General features: G+C 42.5%; 1 protein-coding gene across 1 annotated transcript in view; it reads right to left on the reverse strand.

The window, feature by feature from the left end:
• The window catches only part of LOC126252319 (dynein axonemal intermediate chain 2), a 154,111-nt gene that overhangs the window by 17,547 nt on the left and 114,135 nt on the right, over positions 1–22,429 (reverse strand). Inside the window, exons 5-6 of the mRNA XM_049953204.1 lie at positions 9,809–10,161; positions 1,361–1,496 (exon numbers count right to left, since the gene is read on the reverse strand). Of these exons, the coding sequence (XP_049809161.1) occupies positions 1,361–1,496; positions 9,809–10,161 (489 nt within the window). The remainder of the gene's footprint in view (positions 1–1,360; positions 1,497–9,808; positions 10,162–22,429) is intronic.

The following is a 22,429-nucleotide window of genomic DNA, read 5'->3' on the forward strand; positions in this document are numbered from 1 at the left end:
TGAGCGATTACTCATTGGAATTATATCTTATGCTGCCACAATGTTTTTAGACCGATTAGATCTTATGTAGCCAGACTTTAAGGAGAATTTTTGACTATAGTTTTTTTTTTTTTCGTCGATCTGTAATAAACGTTCTGCAAGCTCCAAGGGTTTTCTGTTTCAGCCAGTGATTATTGTTGTGACTTTGCAAGACAGCCAAGCCACTAGGAGGTAGCCAACTGGCACGCGTTTAAGCTCACGCAGGCTGGCGTGAGGTCTGGAACAGGTAAAGTAATTATACTAGCAAAAAAGGTACGTAGCTTCTGGAATACTTAACTTTAATCCATAATTGGTGAACATCGGTCTGACGGTACATGCATCACAAGATAAATAGCAAATGATAATGGCGCCTTGCTAGGTCGTAGCAAATGACGTAGCTGAAGGCTATGCTAACTATCGTCTCGGCAAATGAGAGCGTAATTTGTCAGTGAACCATCGCTAGCAAAGTCGGCTGTACAACTGGGGCGAGTGCTAGGAAGTCTCTCTAGACCTGCCGTGTGGCGGCGCTCGGTCTGCAATCACTGATAGTGGCGACACGCGGGTCCGACGTATACTAACGGACCGCGGCAGATTTAAAGGCTACCACCTAGCAAGTGTGGTGTCTGGCGGTGACACCACATTTATATCCTTTCCTCCTCCACTTAGCTTCTGAACAGCTTATGGCACCTTGCTGTGAATTCTTTACTGTGTTGACACGTATCTGCAGGATGGATACTGAAGATGTAGCTCTAGAATTGCACGCCACTTTAGCAGTGGCCGAGGAAATTAAATCATGCAGGTGACTTTTCCCACATATCAGAGTTAGAATGGATTCATTTTAACTCACATCACTGAGGGTTCTTAATGAAACATCATTGGTAATTACAAAATAAAACACACATTACTGGCTGTGTTTTACAAACCAGTATTTTATTTTAAACGACGTAGGTTTTGATTTACAAGCCTACTTTTAGAAAATGAGCTTGAAACCCAAATCTTAGACCGCGTTAAACAAAGTAAAATTATGTGAAATGTCGGTTAGAAAGAGTGTTTCGCGTGTTATTTAAAGTGGAATAATAAGAAGAACATTACCTAGAACGAAGGATGTCCACTACGTGCTGCACATTTGAATCAAAGAATTCTCTGTCTACGTACAGAGATTTGAATCGGAATTCCTAAGTATTCGAAGGTAAATGATAAGAACTTTGCTTGCCTGTGATTGGAAGTACAGTAACACTCCTAGACCAACATATTCGGAACTAAAGTATCAAATAGGCTGTAGAGCACACTCGAAGAACCTTATGATTCTAGAAGAGTGGCGTGGTAGATTGCCATAACTAACCTTGACGCTGAGGCAGGGTTCCTTCTGCTGCTGCAGAATGTCCCACACGTCCAGCGTCCCGTCCATCCTGGTGGTGCAGAACACTGAGTACCGGGTGGGGCTCCAAGCGCCATCAGTCAGCAGCGCGCGATGGAAACTGTACAAACACAAATACGTCTTGCTGTATTACGACAGTGGAAAGGAAAATTAGCCATTGGTGGGTCATATAGCCAGAGTATGGTGTTATCTGGAAGCCAAATCACCAGTAGAATTTACGGGGTTTTGTGGTTGGCCCACGTTTGTTTCTTCGGTATGTGAATGGTTTTCAAGCACCAAGCAGCGTTAGTATTTATGCCGGTAACAAGTATTAAATTAATTGTTAGAGACTCTGTGGGATAAGAAACCATCAATAATGCTTATTAAAGAATGATTAAGTACTTAGCTGCAAATAGCCACTCCCCTAATTTCTATATAAAAAAAAATAAAAAATTACATCCAATTCCTTAGAACAAGTGGAATATTGCCAATACCACACCAGCGATTAATATAGCTCATGAACAAAGTCAGTGAATAGCGCGGAAAATTCCATGTTTTAGGTGTATATGTGGATACAGTTGCAACTGGAAGAAACTTATTTTTGAGCTTGTCAAACAGCAATTTTTTCACTTCGTGCCATTGCATGCCTCATACACAAGCATCAATATCTCAGTGTGCTGACAATATTTCCACTCTTCAACGTCTTGTTGCATAATATCCAACTCATTACTTACAAAGAACGAATTTATTTAATTCTTCAGGCTTTCCCTGCTCCGGCTCTCTGTTGACATTTTGAAAAAAAAAAGAAAAAAAAACCGGGACTTCTGCCTGATGTTCGCGTTATTCTCGCACGATATTTCGACAGCGTAACTCGCTGTCTTTTTCAGGTGCTACCTGAGTCTGGTTCTTGGGCGTTTATTTGTTTCCTCTTTTTTTAATTTTTTTTTAACTTTTCATTCCCACCTCTAAGGGAGGATGGCGGGCTGTTTGACGGCATGCTGGCGTCCCTTTTCAGCCATAGGGGTTTTACATATTTATTTTTTTGATGATACAATTTATTGTTCTCGCAAGTGCATGGTCATAAATGGTTTACAATTTTATTACAACAAGTATTACAATTTATTCCTTTTTTATATATAAGAAAAGTTTAAGTAACGTTATTTTAATATAGTATAGGTTTTTAGTAGAAAAAGACATAAAAACAAAAGACATAATAAGAACAGAAAGCATAGTAAAAACAAAAGACATAATACATATAAAAAATTTAATTAAGACGAAAGATTTAATTAAGACGATATATATATGGAGAATAGAAAGACAATATGTGAGAGAGTTTGAAGATACATAAGTGAGATGTAATTTATAAGTAATCTGGTGAGCCGGCTGGGGTGGCCCAGCGGTTCTACGCGCTACAGTCTGGACCCGCGAAACCGCTACAGTCGCAGGTTCGAATCCTGCCTCAGGCATGGATGTGTGTGATGTCCTTAGGTTAGTTAGGTTTAAGTTATTGTAAGTTCTAGGTGACTGATGATCTTAGAAGTTAAGTCCCATAGTGAAATTTTAAAAAAAAAGTAATTTGGTAGAATTTACATGGTAGGTATCAAGGGTGATTTTCTTGATCTTTGTACATATTGTTCGGTAATCTCTTGTAGATATCAGATTCCGAGCGTAGTTGCTTTACAATATTTTTTGGTTATAATAATATACACTTATAGGTCGTGTTGCGTCTCTTCCTTGGGTATTTTCAATTTTGGTTGAGGTTTTTAATTGTTAATGGATCCTGAGATGGAGTGTTCGCTGTTGTCAGGTGTTTGGTGTTGTTTAGACTGTTTGTTTGTTTCTTGTGTTTGTGTGTGTGTGTTTGTGGTTAATCCATTATTCTTTCATCTATGTGAGTTGCTGTTGTTGTGTTTTCAATTAGGGTTTGCAGGATTAGCACGAGGGCAGGGAATGTTTTGCCTGTGTTTTGGGCTATTGTGCGTGAGGGTGGTACGTATTTGTAGGTAGGTTCTCTTTTCTCTCTTCCGTTTATGGTGACAATATCCTCCATGTCTGGCCTGGTGTGGAATATGTGTTTTCCGTATCTCACCCTGAGCTTGGCTATTCTAGTTTGTAGTGGTTCTATGCCTGAGATTGTGTACACTTCATTGCTGGGGGGTTGTGGGATGTAGTTTGATGATACTGCGTATAAGTCTTCTTTCTGTTTTGAAGAGTTTTTCCACTATGTGGGTCTGTATTCCCCTTTGTTTTCAGTTCTGTGCACCAGTAGGCTGTATCATCTGAGGTTTGTCAAAACCGGTCTGTAATCTCTGGTGTTCTGCCTCATTGCTGTTTCCTCGGTTTCCTCTTCTGTCCCTTGCTGGGCGCTTCGTAATCGGTCCGCGCCCCGTCGAGTGTTCCGTCCCGGGTCCGCCCCCGCCAGGCGCGGCTCCAATGGTTCCCTCTGATAGTTGGTATTCCAACCGAGTTCTGCGCCCAATCTGACCGTTCTCTAGGGTCGTGGTCGTCATCTCAGGAGTGTCACAACAAATCTGTAGTGTCTGGTGCTCTGTCTCGTGGCTGTTTTCTCGGTCCCCACTCCTGTTTCTTGTGAAATCTCGATGTGTTTTGCGTTGAGTTTTCAGGAGTTCAGGAGCTGGATCCCAGGCCGTGCTGAGCTGGTATCCAGTGTTACGGTTGATGAGATTCTCCATGATCTTGATCTGGTTGGAATCTTTTATGACACTGTCCCAATATCTATGGATCTGTGTGATAATCTTGGTGTCATTGTAGTTCATCAAGTGACCGAGCTCTAGACGGTGTTCTGTTATGGCTGATTTGGTTGCCCGTCTGTGTGTGGTGTGTCTCTGGTGTTCTTTACACCTGATGTCCACAGTCCTGGTGGTCTGGCCGATGTATGACATCCCACACTCGCATGGTACACTGTAAATGCCTGGTTTCCGTAGCCCAGGCCATCCTTTAAATTCTCCAACATTGTCCCAGTCTTAGTGGATGGACAAAATACGCTCTTGATGTCATGTTACATGACAATACCGCTAATCTTAGCAGAGATTGGTCTAGCATGTGTCACGTATACCACTCTCTTTGCCTCTTCTGGTTCTTCTTCTGGATCCTGTGGCTGACTGGCAGGTCGAAGTGCCTTCTGGATGTCTCTAGATGAGAGTCCATTCTTGCTAAACACCGACTGTAAGTGTTCTATTTCCATCGCCAAACTGTCGGGGTCTGACAGAGTACGTGCTCTGTGGACTAGAGTTTTGAGCACTCTGGTCTTCTGTGCCAGATCGTGGCGGCTGTTGGCTTGCAGGTATAAGTAAGTGTGTGTCGGTTTGTGGTACACACTATGCCCAAATGTGCCATCAGGCTTTTTCTTAACTAATACATCCAGGAATGGGAGTTGTCTATCCTTTCCAGTTGCATTGTGAATGTTATATTCGGATGGCATGAATTCAGATATTTCAGAAAATCATCTAGCTTCTCCCTGCCATGGGGCAAATGACAAACGTATCATCTACATATCTAAAAAAAGCACTTGTGTGCGAACATCAGGCAGAAGTCCCGTTTTTTTTCAAAATGTCAAAGAATTTACTGTTCAGAAACTACCTGCGAGAATAAATAATAATATCCCCCCCCCCTCCCCATGAACCATGGACCTTGCCATTGGTGGGAGGCTTGTGTGCCTGAGCGATACAGATGGCCGTACCATAGGTGTAACCACAAAGGAGGGGTATCTGTTGAGAGGCCAGACAAACGTGTGGTTCCTGAAGAGGGGCAGCAGCCTTTTCAGTAGCTGCAGGGGCAACAGTCTGGATGATTGACTGATCTGGCTTTGTAACGGACTTGCTGTGCTGGTACTACGAACGGCTGAAATCAAGGGGAAACTACAGCCGTAATTCTTCTCGAGGGCATGCAGCTTTACTGTATGATTAAATGGTCATGGCGTCTTCTTGGGTAAAGTATTCCGGAAGTAAAATAGTACCACATTCGGATCTCTGGGCGGGGACTACTTAAGAGGACATCGTTATCAAGAGAAAGAAAACTGGCGTTCTACGGATCAGAGCGTGGAATGTCGGATCCCTTAATCGGGCAGGTAGGTTAGAAAATTTAAAAAGGGAAATGGATAGGTTACAGTTAGATATAGTGGGAATTGGTGAAGTTCCGTGACAGGAGGAACAGGACTTTTGGTCAGGTGAATACATAATTATATATACAAAATCAAATAAGGGTAATGCAGGAGTAGGTTTAATAATGAATAACAAATAGGAGTGCAGATAAGCTACTACAAACAGCTTAGCGAACGCATTATTGTGGCCAAGATAGACACGATGTCCACACCTACTACAGTAGTACAAGTTTATATGCCAACTAGCTCTGCAGATGACGAAGAAATTGATGAAATATATGGTGAGATAAGAGAAATTATTCAGGTAGTGAAGGGAGACGAAAATTTAATAGTCATGGGTCACTGGAATTCGATTATAGGAAAAGGGAGAGAAGGAAACATGGTAGGTGAATATGGATTGGGGGGAAGAAATGAAAGAGGAAGCCGCCTGGTAGAATTTTACACAGAGCATTACTAAATCATACCTAACACTTGGTTCAAGATTCATAAAAGAAGGTTGTATACCTGGAAGAATCCTGGAGATACTAAAAGGTATCAGATAGATTATATAATTGTAAGACAGAGATTTAGGAACCAGGCTTAAAAATTGTAAGACATTTCCAGGGGCAGATGTGGATTCTGGCCACAATCTATTGGTTATGAACTGTAGATTAAAACCGAAGAAACAGCAAAAAGGTGGGAATTCAAAGAGATGGGACCTGGATAAACTGACTAAACCAGAGGCTGTACAGAGTCTCAGGGAGAGCATAAGGGAACAATTTACAGGAATGGGGGAAAGAAATACAGTAGAAGAAGAATGGGTAGCTTTGAGGGATGAAGCAGTGAAGGCAGCAGAGGATCAAGTAGACAAAAAGACAAGGGCTAGTAGAAATCCTTGGGTAACAGAATAAATATTGAATTTAATTGATGAAAGGAGAAAATATAAAAATGCAGTAAATGAAGCAGGCAAAAAGGAATACAAACGTCTCAAAAATGAGATTGACAGGAAGTGCAAAATGGCTAAGCAGGGGTGGCTAGAGAACAAATGTAAGGATGTAGAGGCATATATCACCAGGGGTAAGATAGATACTGCCTACAGGAAAATTAAATAGACCTCTGGAGAAAAGAGAAGCACTTGCATGAATATCAAGAGCTCTTATGGAAATTCAGTTCTAAGCAAAGAAGGGAAAGCGGAAAGGTGGAAAGAGTTAAATGGACTTATGTTTTGAAACAGTACTGTATTTTGCTGTGTACACATGCCACATTTTATGGACTATAAGATGCATCTTAATTTTGTAAGGTGTTTTTTTTAAAATATAACATTTTTACCATTTTTGTCATAAGACTGCAAAGCTAGACTAAAAAAATTCTTAGGTTAGAAAACTGAACTGACCTTTTAAAATCCTTGAAAATTGTAATCTGAACTTCTTCTTCTTCTTCGTCATTGTTGTCCTCTTCATATATATGATGGTTTTCACTACCATTGAGAGCATTACCAATGCTGCACTTCTTGAAAGATTTAATAACGATGTCTTCTCTCACTCTAGACTATGACTGGTGAACCCCTGACCCATTTGTTTGATTGTAGGTTGTTTAAAGCTCCCTTTGGCATGAATTCACTTTGGGTTTCATCCATCATCCATTTGTTCCATTGATCTCTCATATACACTTCAAATGGTTTATTTATCAAGACATCAAGAGGCTGCAATTGTAAAGTAAGTCCTACCAGAATATTAGAAAGCTCTGTATTTCCATGTCTCAATTTCCCTTTCAGAGTTTCCCACAACATTGACTATATGGCCATTTTTAAGACTGTTGGAAATTTTAAATGAAGTACTGGATATTTTTATATTTATTTCACGTATGAGATGAACCTGAATTTTGAAGGCAATTTTGAAGAAAAAAGTGCATCTTATAGTCCATAAAACATGGTACCATTGTAGAAGCATGTGTGGAAATCTAAACTGTGGGGGGGTTTTCAAAGTATACAAAGCATCAACGACTAAAATAAAGGATTCTTCTACAAAAGCCATTTTGTATAGGTTACCGCAGATTTAACTATGTTCTGCAATCAAGCACTTATGACCTAGATTATCCAAATTCATAATTTTACTAGTAATCATTTTTGACATGAAGAAAACAGGGTGTATCATAGAATGTAGAGCTATTAAAGTACAATCTCAAATAAAAAACTTAGAATTAAAATTTAAAAAAATGCAAAAACAAGTTAACAGCAGCTATCCTTTTGAGAGCAGCATACTTTTGTTATTTCGGGGTATAAGCCTCTTCTGTTTGGTGTCATGTCTTGCACTCCTGCAAGTTGCAAGAACCTGAAAGTAGCTACTGAAGATATAATTACTTACTATATAAAATATGAAAACCTATCTGTCTTAATTACCCTAACATTGTTGAAGAATAGAATTAACTATTTATTTCATGTTGTATTTTTACATAATTATGTACAAACAACAATTAGATATTATTTTTTATGTTTATCTACACTGCTTAGGTAGCTTACTTGTATTTAAATTTCATACTTTATCATTTTTAGATGTATTCTGTTTTTATTTTATTTACTTAGTGGTCCCACCATATGAAGATACTTGAATCAAAATAGTACTACTTATATTAAACTTAAAGGGGCAAACATATAATTTTAAATTTTTATAAGTTTTATGGGTCATGGTTTCCAAAATTTAAAATTTATGTTTATTTCATGCTTTGTAAACTTTATATTTTGCTGGAAGTCATGGAACGATAAATGCTCTGTCCCTACATTCACACAAATACCTCCCAGGATGAGGCATGAAATCGCAACACGACATGTTTTTCACTTATGTGGAATATGTGTTTCTTTTTAAATTCACACACACATTCTTGGACTATGTTTTACCATATAGTTAGCTAATTTAGCTAACATAGCCAACAAGTAGTGGCAATAATTCTAAATCAGATTGAAAGTAAGTGGACTGCCATGGCACCCTCTTGCAACAGGCTGTCTGAACTATTAGGACGAAATCATTTGATTTAGTATTGAATTGAAGACCTCAAAAAGGACTACAAAAAGGTCTGAGAGCATTGTTTATCTTTACAGTTGAGTCAAAATCGCTCAATTTTTGCTTTGTAGATGCTGGAACAGGCCACTCCAAGAGACAAAAATCATCATTCTTGATCAACCATCAAAGATAAACACATACTTTTGTGGACTTTTATTTATATCTTTTGGAGCCCTAGAATCTGGTACTACATGACTTTATGTAGCTCTTATATATTATGCAGTGTATATCAAGAGAGTGTGCTAATGGGAAACATTTTTACTTAATTTATCTGATAAAATTTAAGTGGCTGAACAGATTTTCGTGCAACATAGCTAAGAACCATTCATATTAAACCAGCTTTCGAAAAAAACTGCATTGAAATCAGGCCTTTTGTTTGGGAGCTACAATGCCACAGATAGATATGCAGATACACACGTTAAACTTATAACAACCCTCTCTTTGCATCAGGGGTTAAAAATGAGCATTAACTGAGATGTGGGCAAAAGAAGAGATTCGGAATACCAACTCTACAACAGAAACAACTGGAATTGTAGTAATGGCCATTGTTGTTTTTGTGGTCCCCAGTCTGAAGACTAGTGGCATGTAGCTCTCAGCATTTACTGAAGAACTGCTGTGCATGGGAAATATAAGAACAGTAGTTTTCCTTTGCTTTCAGCTGTCTGACATATCAACAAACAGAGGCTATATTGGCTAGTGTTGCAAGAGCAGATCTACTATCATCCAGAGTGTCAACCCCCTCCTCCTCCACAGACACTAATGAGATGGCTGCTGCCATTTTTCAGGAACCATATGTTTGTCTAGCCTCTCCACAGATATCTTTATGATATCATTGCTAAGGCTATCTGTGTCACTGAGGCAACCAAGCCACTCCACTGCAGAAACGTCCATTATTCACATGAAAAAAGGGGGAGAGGCTAATGGGCATATAAGCCATAAATTGTGATTCTGTCAGGTATCCCACAAGCGAGTTCCCGTTGTTTCATTGGTTGGTAAACAGTCTTCAAACACTGGTAGTGCATAATTTCACATAAATCTATACTATGTAAATTAAATCTAACTGCTTTCATTTGCTTTGAGTTGTTAACTCTTACTCTCTTAAATTTCTCCAGCAGGATGTTTCACAATGGCCTGACAAGGACTGGAATTTCATAACTTGTTTCATATAACCCTAATTAATAGATGGTTTATTATTTAACTAGTACCAGTTTCATAACTTGTATGCTGTGATTCACCTTAGTTGCCTGTTCCTATACTCTTTGTAGCTACGTTTGTTACCTAGTCCAGATTATAGCTGATTCTTTACAGTCTTCTGACCATATCCTTGTAGTCCAGTCTCCAACAGTTATAAAATTTTTTACAAATGCTGGGTTCCTCTGAAGAGCATATACTGGACCTATGTGTGCTGTGTATTTAGATACAATTTTTTCTACAGGAGTCTTTCCTTTGCGATTACAGCCAAATACTGTGCCATTTTCAGTGCCAATCATAAATCGAGTCGGTATTGTGCCCTCATATTCAAGACAGGAGGCTCCAAGGGCCCTACTCAGGGACTGGTCTTCACTTTTTACTGGGTCCAGTATTAACGTTTCAGTTGGTTCAGCCATCTTCCTTGTATCCCACCATTTTACCTGAAACAGAAAAGTTTACTTTCCTTTGTGTTACAAAGAAAATCTGTAATGCCCATTAAATGAAATGTGGATCAACAATAAAGGCATAGAAATTGACATATTTTGCAAATATTGGGTTGAACAGCTCTTTGTGTGATGTGCCACAGAAGTGCACTAGAAAATACACATGCTGGATGCACTAATAAATTATCATAATGGTAGATATTACCACTCTGATTTGTTGTATGTCTTGTACATGAAGCACATCACTTACCCATTACTTTTAAGTGTAAACACCTTATCTGTGATTAAATTATTCCAACTAGCATCACTGGTTGATAGGTTGTCACTAGGTTATAATCACATGAAACAGTAAAACACAGTCATGCTCAAGGTGTACACTGCACTGAGAACCTTTTGTATGAATAGGTTCAGAAGAAGATGCTGTTAAAAGGTAGGTCAGTACCATAGTGAGATACATAGTTTCAGTAAAAAATCTTTGGTAGCACACAGTGTCATATTATTTTGCATGCTGTCTTTTACATTTAAATATGCTGTAACATAGCACAGTATTTTGGGGAACACATAACGTTTAATGATACTGGATACTGCATCCAAGACAAACTGATCCGCCGGGAGACAACAGTGCCCTCTCTCTCTCTCTCTCTCTCTCTCTCTCTCTCTCTCTCTCTCTCTCTCTCTCTCTTTGACCCTCTCCTCCTCCCTCTCTGTCTCATAGATTGTGAAGCAAAATTTTCTTCTGAGCTTAGCAGATCATTACAACTTTCTTAGCACCTGCTTGCTGCTCACCCACCTTAACAGTGGCATGCATATTCCTTGTGTCAGAATACTGACATCCTAAAGTCAAAGTTATTAATATTTTCTTAATGTAGACTGTGGAATTACAAACATACAAGTGAGAGGCTGTCATAATATTTAATTGTTTGAAGTAACACTTACTTAATCCTCATGGTGCAAGTCAAGTGATGTACCTGTCATCCCTTTTTCCAGAGAAATACAATTTTTGAAGTAGTAGAGATCCCTCATAAGAGAATAACATAAGCAAGATTTAGATGGAACCTAACACTGACACCAAAAGGTTTTGTTATTCAGCCTTGAACCAGTAAAAAGTGAAGCTTTGTCAAACTATTGTGGTACATTTACAAGATTGCTTTACTCGTGTGGTGTCTTGACAGGATAATGCTTGCTGTTCATTTGCAATCAATAAATTATTTAAAACTAATTTTCTGATGGACTTAAATTTGAAATGACAATACCCAATATTATAAAATTGAAATAAGCATGTCATCTCTTATTACAGACCCATTTACCACTTTCCACTATTGCCAGAAATTTTTCGGAAAATAGCTCACAGACTGAATACTCAAACATTTTTGTGAGCAGGACCTGTAATTGCCTCGCAGTTTGGCTTCCATAAAGTATTCTCTACAGCTGGCCAGATTGGCCGTGCGGTTCTAGGCGCTACAGTCTGGAACCGAGTGGCTGCTACAGTCACAGGTTCGAATCCTGCCTCGGGCATGGATGTGTGTGATGTCCTTAGGTTAGTTAGGTTTAATTAGTTCTAAGTTCTAGGCGACTGATGACCTCAGAAGTTAAGTCACATAGTGTTCAGAGCCATTCTCTACAGACATAAAGCCATTTCATTTTTGAAACTGCTGTCATTGTCAGCCTGTACCTTAATTCACAAGAAAGTTGGTCAGATATTTCTGTGGCTACATTTGTTTCCCCTTTCTGCACAAGAGTAAGTTTAAGGTGTTGATAGTGAGTTTATTCTTGTTCCTAGTGTTATATTTATGGATGCTAGGTACTGTTATTTTCAAATTGTGAAATCACAGTCACCAAATGAGGGTAAGACTATTGTGAGGTTGTTTTTAGTAGTGGTACATCAAGTTTTTTAAACAGTTGCCTGCAAGAAATTTGAGGAGGACAACAAAAATTATTCTTACAGTACATTTATGTGCAGTGAATGCTTTTTGTATTTGTATGATTTCTCCAGAAAAGTATTCCATTTGGCATTAATGAATGTAACTGTGCAAATGAAGACACAATTTAGGTGCTTTCATCATCAATACCAGCAACAACATATAGCACATATGTTGTTGAACTCAAGCATTTGGAGAGATTTGTAGTGACAATTAGTTGAGGACTGCCACTGAAACAAATAATTGTACAATATCTTTGTTTTCTGAACTCATGTTTTCTTTTTGTGTGCTTGTTTTACTGCCAGTGCATTGCTTGTTCTGTAAAGCAAGTATCTACTTTATAGTGTCACATGTAACAAATTGGTGACTTTAAGAATGTGTGGTTTTCATTTTGATCGTACTTTATTGTCAATCAGTGAACAAGTGGTGACCCCAAAGAAGCCCATTGATGACCAAAAACACCTGGCTACTAGGGATGCAACCTTATCAGAGCAGTCGATGTGCAATTTGGAGAAAGTGACTTCCATTCCTCCAATAACAATCTTGGACATGTGCTGAATTATTTACATGATAAGCAGTTCACAGGCAATTCACCGATTAGCACCTTCAACACGGCAAGAAAACTTCATCACCCTCTACATGCCACAACGACCAAACCTATGATTCCAGCTTTTGGAACACTTGCTTTCTACCTGTAGTGTTTGTCATGACAATCTACATTATATTTTGACCACCAGTGATTTAGACACTCAAAACGCATTTTTATTATCTGTTATGAAGCACGCCACAAGTGGGTTTTACCACTTTCAGAACTGTTATACTGTGAGCCAGCTTACTGCTGTGCCCACACACTGAGTCCCAGCTATAGGCATATGTGACAGTAACTGAATGCATGTGGCTACACAATAACTAGGTTATTAACAATAATATGTATACACCAAAAAACACTTAACAATCATACTCAAAACATCTGCAAGGGTGATCACATGTCTGTGGTGAATGGCTCAACCACTGATCATGGAGGGTTCACACTCCTCAGTGATCAAGCATACAGTCCAGTTTGTGCCCTTGGAAGGACAATGGATCATGACTGGCCCAGCATCTGAATGGTCTCCCATCTCACACATACTGTTTAGTTTGCAGGCACAAGAAATGTAGTCAATGAGTGACAGCTATCCAGTTTCCATATGGGGTGTTGGGGAACACACATTATGCTTGACCAACACATGGACTATGGCTTACGAGATTGAAGAACGGCATACATGTCTATGAGGTATTGGCTGCTAGTTCATGCTGCTGTCTCTCTTTGTGTCCTGTGCACCTGTTGGCACCACATCATTGCTGAGTTTTGGCCTAATAGTCACACAGATCCCTTCTTGGGGATTGGGGCTTGGTAGCTGCAAGAAACGAAAATGTTCTGTCTGCAGCTAGCAAATAATTGTGCCTCACACACTTGTGGTGATGTCAGTGCGAGTGTGAAGGCCACAGTGTGTGGCAACACACATGGCTGGTGTGACATTTGGGAGGGGGGGGGGGGGGTTAAGGCTGTCAGGTGTGGCGTGATGTCATTATGATGCAGCATATGATGTACTCTGCTGGCTTCTGTGGTGGGGCTGGCCAGTGCATCTTTGTTTGACATGGGGGGAAGGTAGGTTGGGGCTCACATGGCCGCTTGGTGACAGCTGGCAGTGTGAGTGAGCCAACGGCAGCTGCAAGGAGTGGCTCTTTCTTGCCAGTTGCGTGCAGAGTTTAGTCGGTTGCCAAGTACTCCGCCAAGTCTAAGAAATACGCTGTGAGCACTTCTGTCAATATGTATACTGGTTTGACTCTGTTGATTGAGACTTTAGTTGGCCTACCATTATACTCGATTTCTAATATCTTATCAGTCAATGCGGTCCCAAGTACAGGAGCAGAAGTGGTAAATGTACCGCGTCTACGTGCAGCATGACATGCTTGCAGCACTGTAGGTCTGCTTGGACAAAGGCTATGCCAGCACCATGCTGTATCAGTGGGTGTGGTTGGAGGCCAGCCATGTGATTGTGCAGGCAATCTGCTAGTGGTGGGGCCAAGATGAGATGCCAGACCCTTTCTTGAGGGTCACTTGCAGATCAAAGAGTAGAGCAGGACTGCCTCCATCCAGGTGGTGTTGTGGCACCTCAGGGATGCCTTCAGTGTCCAATGGATCGGCTCAACCATGCTATTAGATACTGGGTGGTAGCTTTTTGTGTGGTGTAACCATGGATCACACAGTTGGATGATGTGCATAGTCAAACTGATGGCTTCAATCTGTAGTTACGTTGCTGGGGCAGCCAAAGCAGGCCACCAAGATGTCAACAAAGGCAGGAACGACTGTCTCAGCTGTGAAGTCTGCTACGGGTGTCACCTCCAGCCAGCAGGTGAAGTGGTCTACCATTTTAAGGAGGTATCGTTTGTCTTGGGACAGATGCAACAGGCCTACAGTGTCCACGTAGCAAGTGTGAAATGGTGTGTCACATTGGGGAAGGCGCCGATAGGCACGTGGGTGTGTCACCTGACTTTGGTGCACTGGTATCTCAAGCAGGTGCATGCCCACTGACAGTAGTCTTTTGAGGAGGAGGAGGAGGAGATTTGTGTTTAACGTCCCGTCGACAACGAGGTCATTAGAGACGGAGCACAAGCTCGGATTAGGGAAGGATGTGGAAGGAAATCGGCCGTGCCCTTTCGAAGGAACCATCCCAGCATTTGCCTGAAGTGATTTAGGGAAATCACGGAAAACCTAAATCAGGATGGCTGGACGTGGGATTGAACCGTCATCCTCCCAAATGCAGTAGTCTTTTGAGATTCCAGGCCAGACAATACATGTGGCCATGACTGACACCATGGTGTTTATTTCAGAATGTGATAACTCATGGACACAGTCGAAAGTGCTGTGCCGGAATTTCTCTTGGAGGAACAGGTGATGTGTGCCTGTCGTAAAGCCATACCAAGCCTTCAGGGAGGAGCCAGCGATTCACACCAGTTCCAGATGTAGGCCGCTGGAGGTATTATGTTGGAACCTGTCCAATTCTCTGTCGCCCTGCTGTTCTTGTATGACATCTTCAAAGTTCACTGCGGTGGAGATGACTGGACAGTTGCGGGACAAGCAGTTGGCGATGATGGTGTTCCTCCTGGATATGTAGCAGATGTCCATTGTCAACTGGGACAAGCACTCCATCTGCTGTAGTTGGTATGCTGAACAATTGGTGTTTGTTATTGGTTTATGGCCAGTGAAGATAATGAAGTGGTTGACTTCTATTGACAAACGGAAGTGTTTCACTGCCTCATACACATCCAGCAGCTCATAACTGTATGTGCTCCAAGAGCACTGCTATGTCAATAACTTGTGTGAGAAGCAGCTGAATGGCTGCCAGATGCCATCAACACATTGTTGAAGCACTGTGCCAATAGTGGTCTGTCTGGCATCCACTGCAACATCCAACTCTACAGTGTGTATTGGATGGGCAAACACTACCACTTCAGCGAGACACTGTTTATATTAGATAAAGTTGTGCTTAATTTCATCAGTCTGTGTAATAGAAGCCTTTCCTTTCGCAGTGGAACCACATTGCACTGGAGTCAGTGGTTCGAGTACTGAAGCAGCATTATGCAAATCAGGCAGGCAGAAGTTACCCATCCCGAGATAATGACATAGGTCTTTGTTAGTTTGTGTGCTTGGCACGTTTATGGTCACCTGTACTTTGTCCAGCAGAGGAGTGGATTCAGTAGGGGTGATTTAGGTGTCTGAGAAATTCGATCTCACTGACCCCAGACACACATTTCAACAGATTGTTCACAATGCCAGCTCCGCTCAGGTACTGGAAAACAGTTGTTGGGTGGCTGCAGTGGAGCTCAGGAGTCTTTGAGAGCACAAGGATGTCATCAAGGTATGTGAAGCAGAACGGTAAACCACATAAGACGCCATCCAGGAAATGCTATCAAGTCTGGGCAGAATTATTAAAGCCAAACATCATAAACAAGCTCTTAAAGAGCCCAGAGGGGGTGGTAATTGCGGTTTTTTCTACATAGTCAGATGCCACAGGGATCAGCATGTATGCCTTCAATCAGTCAGTTTTGCTGAATATAGTCGCACCTGCCAAGGCGAGGCTTAAGGCCAGTAGATGCAGCAGTGGATATCTGTCTAGGTTGTCCTTGAATTTAGTGTGTGGTAGTCCCCATATGGGCACCGTGAATGTCCTTTTTAGACACCAAACATAAAGCAGAAGATCATGGGCTACCTGGTGGTCAGACAACGCCTTGTCATAAATTTGCCTCAAATCAGCCTTTGCTACCACGAGTCTGTCGGGTGCAAGCCGACGTTGGTGGGACAAAATGGGAGGACCGGGGATGGTAAAATTATGGTGGAGCATTGAATAATCAATGCCCCGTGGCGCTCCAGACAGACGAATTAGCTCCAGAAATTTGTTTAGAACGCCTGGAAATAGTCTGGAACACGCCACAGGTTTAATGGTGAAGGAGGCAGCCCGCTGTCGCCATCCTGCTTTCTTCAGACTCATTGTAGAGTCGATCAACTGGGCGTTTGAAATGTGTGCAAGTAACTTGTAGTGTCTGAGGAAATCAGCATCCAGGATTAGATCATTAACATCAGACACAGTGAACCTCCTAGCGAATGTGCAGCGCAGTCCAAGATCCACATTCCAGTGTTGAGTACTGTATGTTTTTATAGTGGAATTGTTTGCTGCCGCTTGGAGCCTGTTACAACGTCAGTGGGGTACCTTTAGAGCAGCTGCTGCTGAGTTGCCAGCTGCGTAAGCCATGTCACCTACTACCTGGTCTGCTGCCATGCGACGCCTGCTGCCCTGTTGCTGTGAGTGTGCCAACTGGTCAACCTGTGTGTTGAGTGCTGCCACCAGGGTAGCCAAGTTCTGTATGAGGTCGGATCCATTGCTAGGGCTGCAGGAGGTGTGTGTTGCCACTTATTGAAGGTGGCTCGTGGGTGTAAGGGGTCGCAGGTGGGTGCAGATGCCGTGCTTGGTGCTGTTGCCAGCGTATCGTGCACTCTTTCCGTCAGGTCTGCTACGGCGTTCTGTTGCATGTCTGCACAGCTATGACTGCTTGCATCTGAGTGGAGAGGCTGTGCACCCATGGAGCGTGCAACAGCAAATCCAGACCTATGTCTGACTGTGCAAGAACTGGGATGACTTCCAGTCATTTCATTCTCCTTGGCACAGCAACCACTCTACTCGTTGCTCCTTAGACAACGAAATCCAGTGTATCAACTCTTCCTTAAGCTGCTTCTAGGCGAACTGCATCGACTGGTGGTTATTATTGCCGCATAATTCTGGTCCAGCTGATTCACAACATCTCCAAATTTCGCAAGGTTGCATGTGATGTTGTTCCTTAGGAAAACCGACTCCATTTGGCTAAATCACATGGATGGGTCACAAGGCCAAAAGGGGGGCAGCCGAACCAACACACATCTGGTGCTGGTTGCTGACCCAGCGTTGGCAGAGGACAGTGGTGTGGTGCTGTTTAGCGCATACGAATTTGCATGAGCTTGCACCGGATGGACAGGGTCTGAGCACTTGGGCTGTGCACGCAGCTAGCTTTCCAGGAACCAATTATGTGCCAACAGCTCCTCTGGTTGCCTTTGCAGATCCTCCATGGTCGCCATTGTCCTATTGCACTAAGTTCTCACACAAAAGAGAACACACTAAAGGTATTCAGACACACGCAAGGAAAATACACACAAAAGGAATACACGTTCAAGGCCCAAATTTTGTCCGTGCGAGACTACAGACGAGCACAGAAACGTTCGAAAGTGAGTCCACTCGCGATTCCTGCCGCTTACGAAACTGTCGTACTGTGTTCCGACTTACTGCTGCACCCACACACTACATCAAAGCTGTAGGCACAGGTGATGGTTACTGAATACACGTGATTATCCAACTACTCATTTATTATACCGGGTGATCAAAAAATCAGTATAAATTTGGAAACTGAATACATCACGAAATAATGTAGATAGAGAGGTACAAATTAACATACATGCTTGGAATGGCTTGGGGTTTTGTTAGAACCAAAAAAATACAAAAGTTCAAAAAATGTCCGACAGATGGCGCTTCATCTGATCAGAATAGCAATAATTAGCCTAACAAAGTAAGACAAAGCAAAGATGATGTTCTTTACAGGAAATCAATATGTACACCATCATTCCTCAACAATAGCTGTAGTCGAGGAATAATGTTGTGAACAGCACTGTAAAGCATGTCCGGAGTTATGGCGAGGCATTGGCGTCGGATGTTGTCTTTCAGTATCCCTAGAGATGTCGGTCGATCACGATACACTTGCGACTTCAGGTAACCCCAAAGCCAATAATCGCACGGACTGAGGTCTGGGGACCTGGAAGGCCAAGCACGACGAAAGTGGCGGCTGAGCACACGATCATCACCAAACGACGCGCGCAAGAGATCTTTCACGCGTCTAGCAATATGGGGTGGAGCGCCAGCCTGCATAAACATCGTACGTTCCAGCAGGTGTTTATCAGCCAGGCTGGGGATGATGCGATTCTGTAACATATCGGCGCACCTCTCACACGTCACGGTAGCAGTTACAAAACCAGAATCACGCATTTCCTCGAAGAAAAAAGGCCCGATAACGGTAGATGTGGTAAATCCAATCCATACCGTGACTTCCTCGTCGTGAAATGGAGTTTCCACGACAGTTCTAGGATTTTCGGTAGCCCAAATTCTGCAGTTGTAGGCCGTTGACAGATCCTCGGAGCGTGAAATGGGCTTCGTCGTTCCACAACACGTTACTCAACCAATCGTCATCTTCCGCCATCTTTTGAAACGCCCACACCGCAAATGCCCTCCGCTTCACTAAATCGCCAGGTAACAGTTCATGATGCTGATGGATTTTGTATGGATAGCATCGGAGGGTACGCTAAGTGCCAACCAAACAGTACTGTATGGAATGCCGGTGCGACGTGCGACTGCACGAGTGCTGACTTCCCCGTGCATAGACGAACCCGCTACAGTCTCCATTTCTTCCTGAACTGTCTCAGCAGCATTACGCCTTGTGCTCGGTCGGCCACTACGAGGTCTATCGTCTAAAGAACCAGTGGCTTCGAACTTCGAAATCATTCTCGCCACAGCTGCATTTGTCAACAGACCTTTACACGTTCGAATCCCCTTCCTATGGCGATAGGATCGTAACGCTGAACTAGCACATTCCCCATTATGATAATACAGCTTCACTAAAAGCGTCTTATCAGGTAACGTCAACATGCTGCGACTGCTGGCGCATCTGATTCTCTGTCTCATTACAGCTCCTTTTATACACGATTGTCATGCGCAGTCACTGACGTTTTGCTGTACAGCGCCATCTGTCGGACATTTTGTGAACTTTGTTTTTCTTTGGTTCTAATAAAAGCCCATGTCATTCCAAGCATGTGTGTCAATTTTTACCTCTCTATCTACATTATTCCGTGGTTTATTAAGTTTTCAAATTTATACTGACTTTTTGATCACCCAGTATATACTGAATACCTCGTAATAATCAAACTCAAACGTCTGCGAGAGCGATCGAGCGACCGCTGTGAACATCTCGACCACTGATCCCCGAGAGTACACACTCCTCAGTGATCGAACGTGTTGTGCAGTCTCGTGGCTGCGGAAGGACAATGGACGGGCGACCAGCCGAGCATGCAAATTGTCTCCCGTCTCGCGGATACCGTTTAATTTACGGGCGCAAGAAACACGGTGGATTGGCGGATGTCTGGTTTACATACCCAACGGTGGGAAGCGCTCGCTGTGCTCGATCCATGTGGACTGTGGCTCGTAAGATCGAAGAATGGCGTAGACGTCCGTGAGGTATCGGCTGCTAGCTCGCACTGCTGTCTTTTCTTGTGTACCGTGCGTCCATGGGCGCTACACCGTTGCTGAGCTTTAGCGTAACGGTGCTTCAGCGCGGGGGCGCACGAGGTCGAATGTCGGCCTCTTGGCTGTGTCCTCAACAATTGCTGTGCTTCCGTCCACAGCTGTTGTAACGGCTACCACAACGTTGTTCATAACATGACATCTGTATACAGGCGCCCGCACCTCAAGCACAATGTGCTCTGTCAAGTGCACAAGAAAACGGGTCTTCAAATCCAACAAGTTTTTAACAGCAAATTATAGGCGATAAATCGCCTTCTGAATTGAGGCGTCATCTCAGATCCCTTGTGACTGAATCTGAAGTTTTTGAGGCAACGTTATGACAGTTGTTCTTCAGTCTGTTGCCTTCTGCCATCAAAAGTGCCGTGGTTTCAAATAATAATGGGAGATTGGAATCTCTGTTGCTCATTGCTGACCGATTGCGTAATATTTCGTTAATGACAACGCGTGTGAGACTCCACAAACTGGCAGTGGTATACTTACGGAGGACACCGTTAGAATGGAAGAGCTTGCACTATCTAAACAACTTAACTCGCTTCAGCGTGACACGAGCGACCTCCAGTAACAATTCCGACAAACTACAACGAATCCCAGCAGCCAACAGCACGCCAGCTGATGCAGCTCTCACCTTGATGCTAGCGAGCAATTACACAACTGGTGTTGTGGTATAATTTCTGTTTCGGATAACTGGCTAGGAAATGTACTCCTCCGCACCACCACCCAAACGATAGAAGCAACTGTGTATAGGCATAACCACTCGCTCTAATATGCAGTGCCTACATTCCACCATCACAGCAACTAAAGTATCTACCTGTTCATATGATCCAGAGTTGGTTCATGGTAATCAAACTCAAGAAGACGGATTTCTCCCTAGCATCAGAAAAGTGACTCCGTGGCACGTCAATTTGACGGTCCGCTGCTAGTGTTTTTGGTACACAACTTCACATTCATCCAGAACACCTGCGTTCCACGAAGATATTAAATCGACTTGCGATCAGGATTAGACGAGCGGTCTCAGGCGCTGCAGTCATGGACTGTAAGGCTCGTCCTAGCGGAGGTTCGAGTTCTCCCTCGGGCATGGGTGTGTGTTTGTCCTTAGGATAATTTAGGTTAAGTAGTGTGTAAGCTTAGGGACTGATGACCTGCGCAGTTAAGTCCCATAAGATTTCACACACATTTTTCGACTTGCGATCAGATGTCAGTGATCTACTGGCATAACCTGAAAAGCGTTATACTTTTGCTTTCTGGCTTACTGCAGTTAATAACAAAAAAATCCCTACTTCTGGACTACGCAACAAGATGGTGAACTTGGGAACTAGCAAGTATTTGGAGTGGATCTTTTTGATTACTGATGTCACAGAACCTGTTCTCGGAACTGGTTTCCTATACCATTATCATGTTGACGTTTCTATACGGAAGGCTCAATTCTGTATGAATTGAGGCATACATACTGTTTATAGGCATACAGGTTCTTCAGTACCATCACAAACTGTGTCACATCTTTGTTTTGAGTGCAGCAATGGCCGAATAACAGTCTGTGGATTTTCCGGTCAATACAAGTGATTCATTGAACAAGGATCTTCTTACCATTGTGCCAGTGAGTTTCTCCGAAAGTTAGCGGCATAAAAGGCAGTAAAAGCAGGCACAGTTAAAGACAACAAAGCACTAAACAAATTAAGACAGAACTGCAGACATTAAACGAAAATGTTCCTTCCTTGACATCCCTAGCCATTGTGCCAACACCCTTCTCTGGCATGCTACACAACACTAGCCATCACATTCCAGCTATGCCAGGACTACTGGTCACTTTCTAAAGCTCGCAGGCTGACACCTGAAAAGTGTCCCGCAGCGAAGAAGGAATTCGAGTGTTTGTTAACCACAGTGTTATTCAATGTTCTGGCACCCCATGCGCATTGCCCCTCCGTTTGGTAAAGAAAAAAGATGTGTCTAGTGGGGACTGCTGTGCTTTGAACGTGCCCACAGGTCTATACTATTACCCTGTGCCATATATCCAGGACTTAACGGATGTTCAGCTATTTCATCAATTTCCGGAAAGCCCCTTCAAAGGCAACTGCAGATGTACCGGAAACGGCATTGATTATACCTTTTGGTCTCTTTGAGTACAGAATGTTACTGGTCTAAAGACTGTGGCTCAGTCATTTCGACGTTTCGTAGATGACGAAGAGGGTCTGCCCTACTGTTTTACATATCCTGACGATGTGCTAGTTTTCTCAAAATCTCAATCAGAGCATGACAAAAATCTACAAATTATTTCTCATAGACTGTCAAAGTATAGGTTACAGAACAAGAAAGACAAATGCGTTCTCAGACATAAAGAAGTAGAACTGTTGGGTAATCGGGTAAACACTTCTGGCATTAAGCCCCAACAGAATAAAATTGATATGATTTCGTTTGTTCCACTTCTGGAACCTT

This window comes from Schistocerca nitens, chromosome 4 (genome assembly GCF_023898315.1).
Source record: "Schistocerca nitens isolate TAMUIC-IGC-003100 chromosome 4, iqSchNite1.1, whole genome shotgun sequence".
In the NCBI taxonomy this organism is placed as follows: domain Eukaryota; kingdom Metazoa; phylum Arthropoda; class Insecta; order Orthoptera; family Acrididae; genus Schistocerca; species Schistocerca nitens.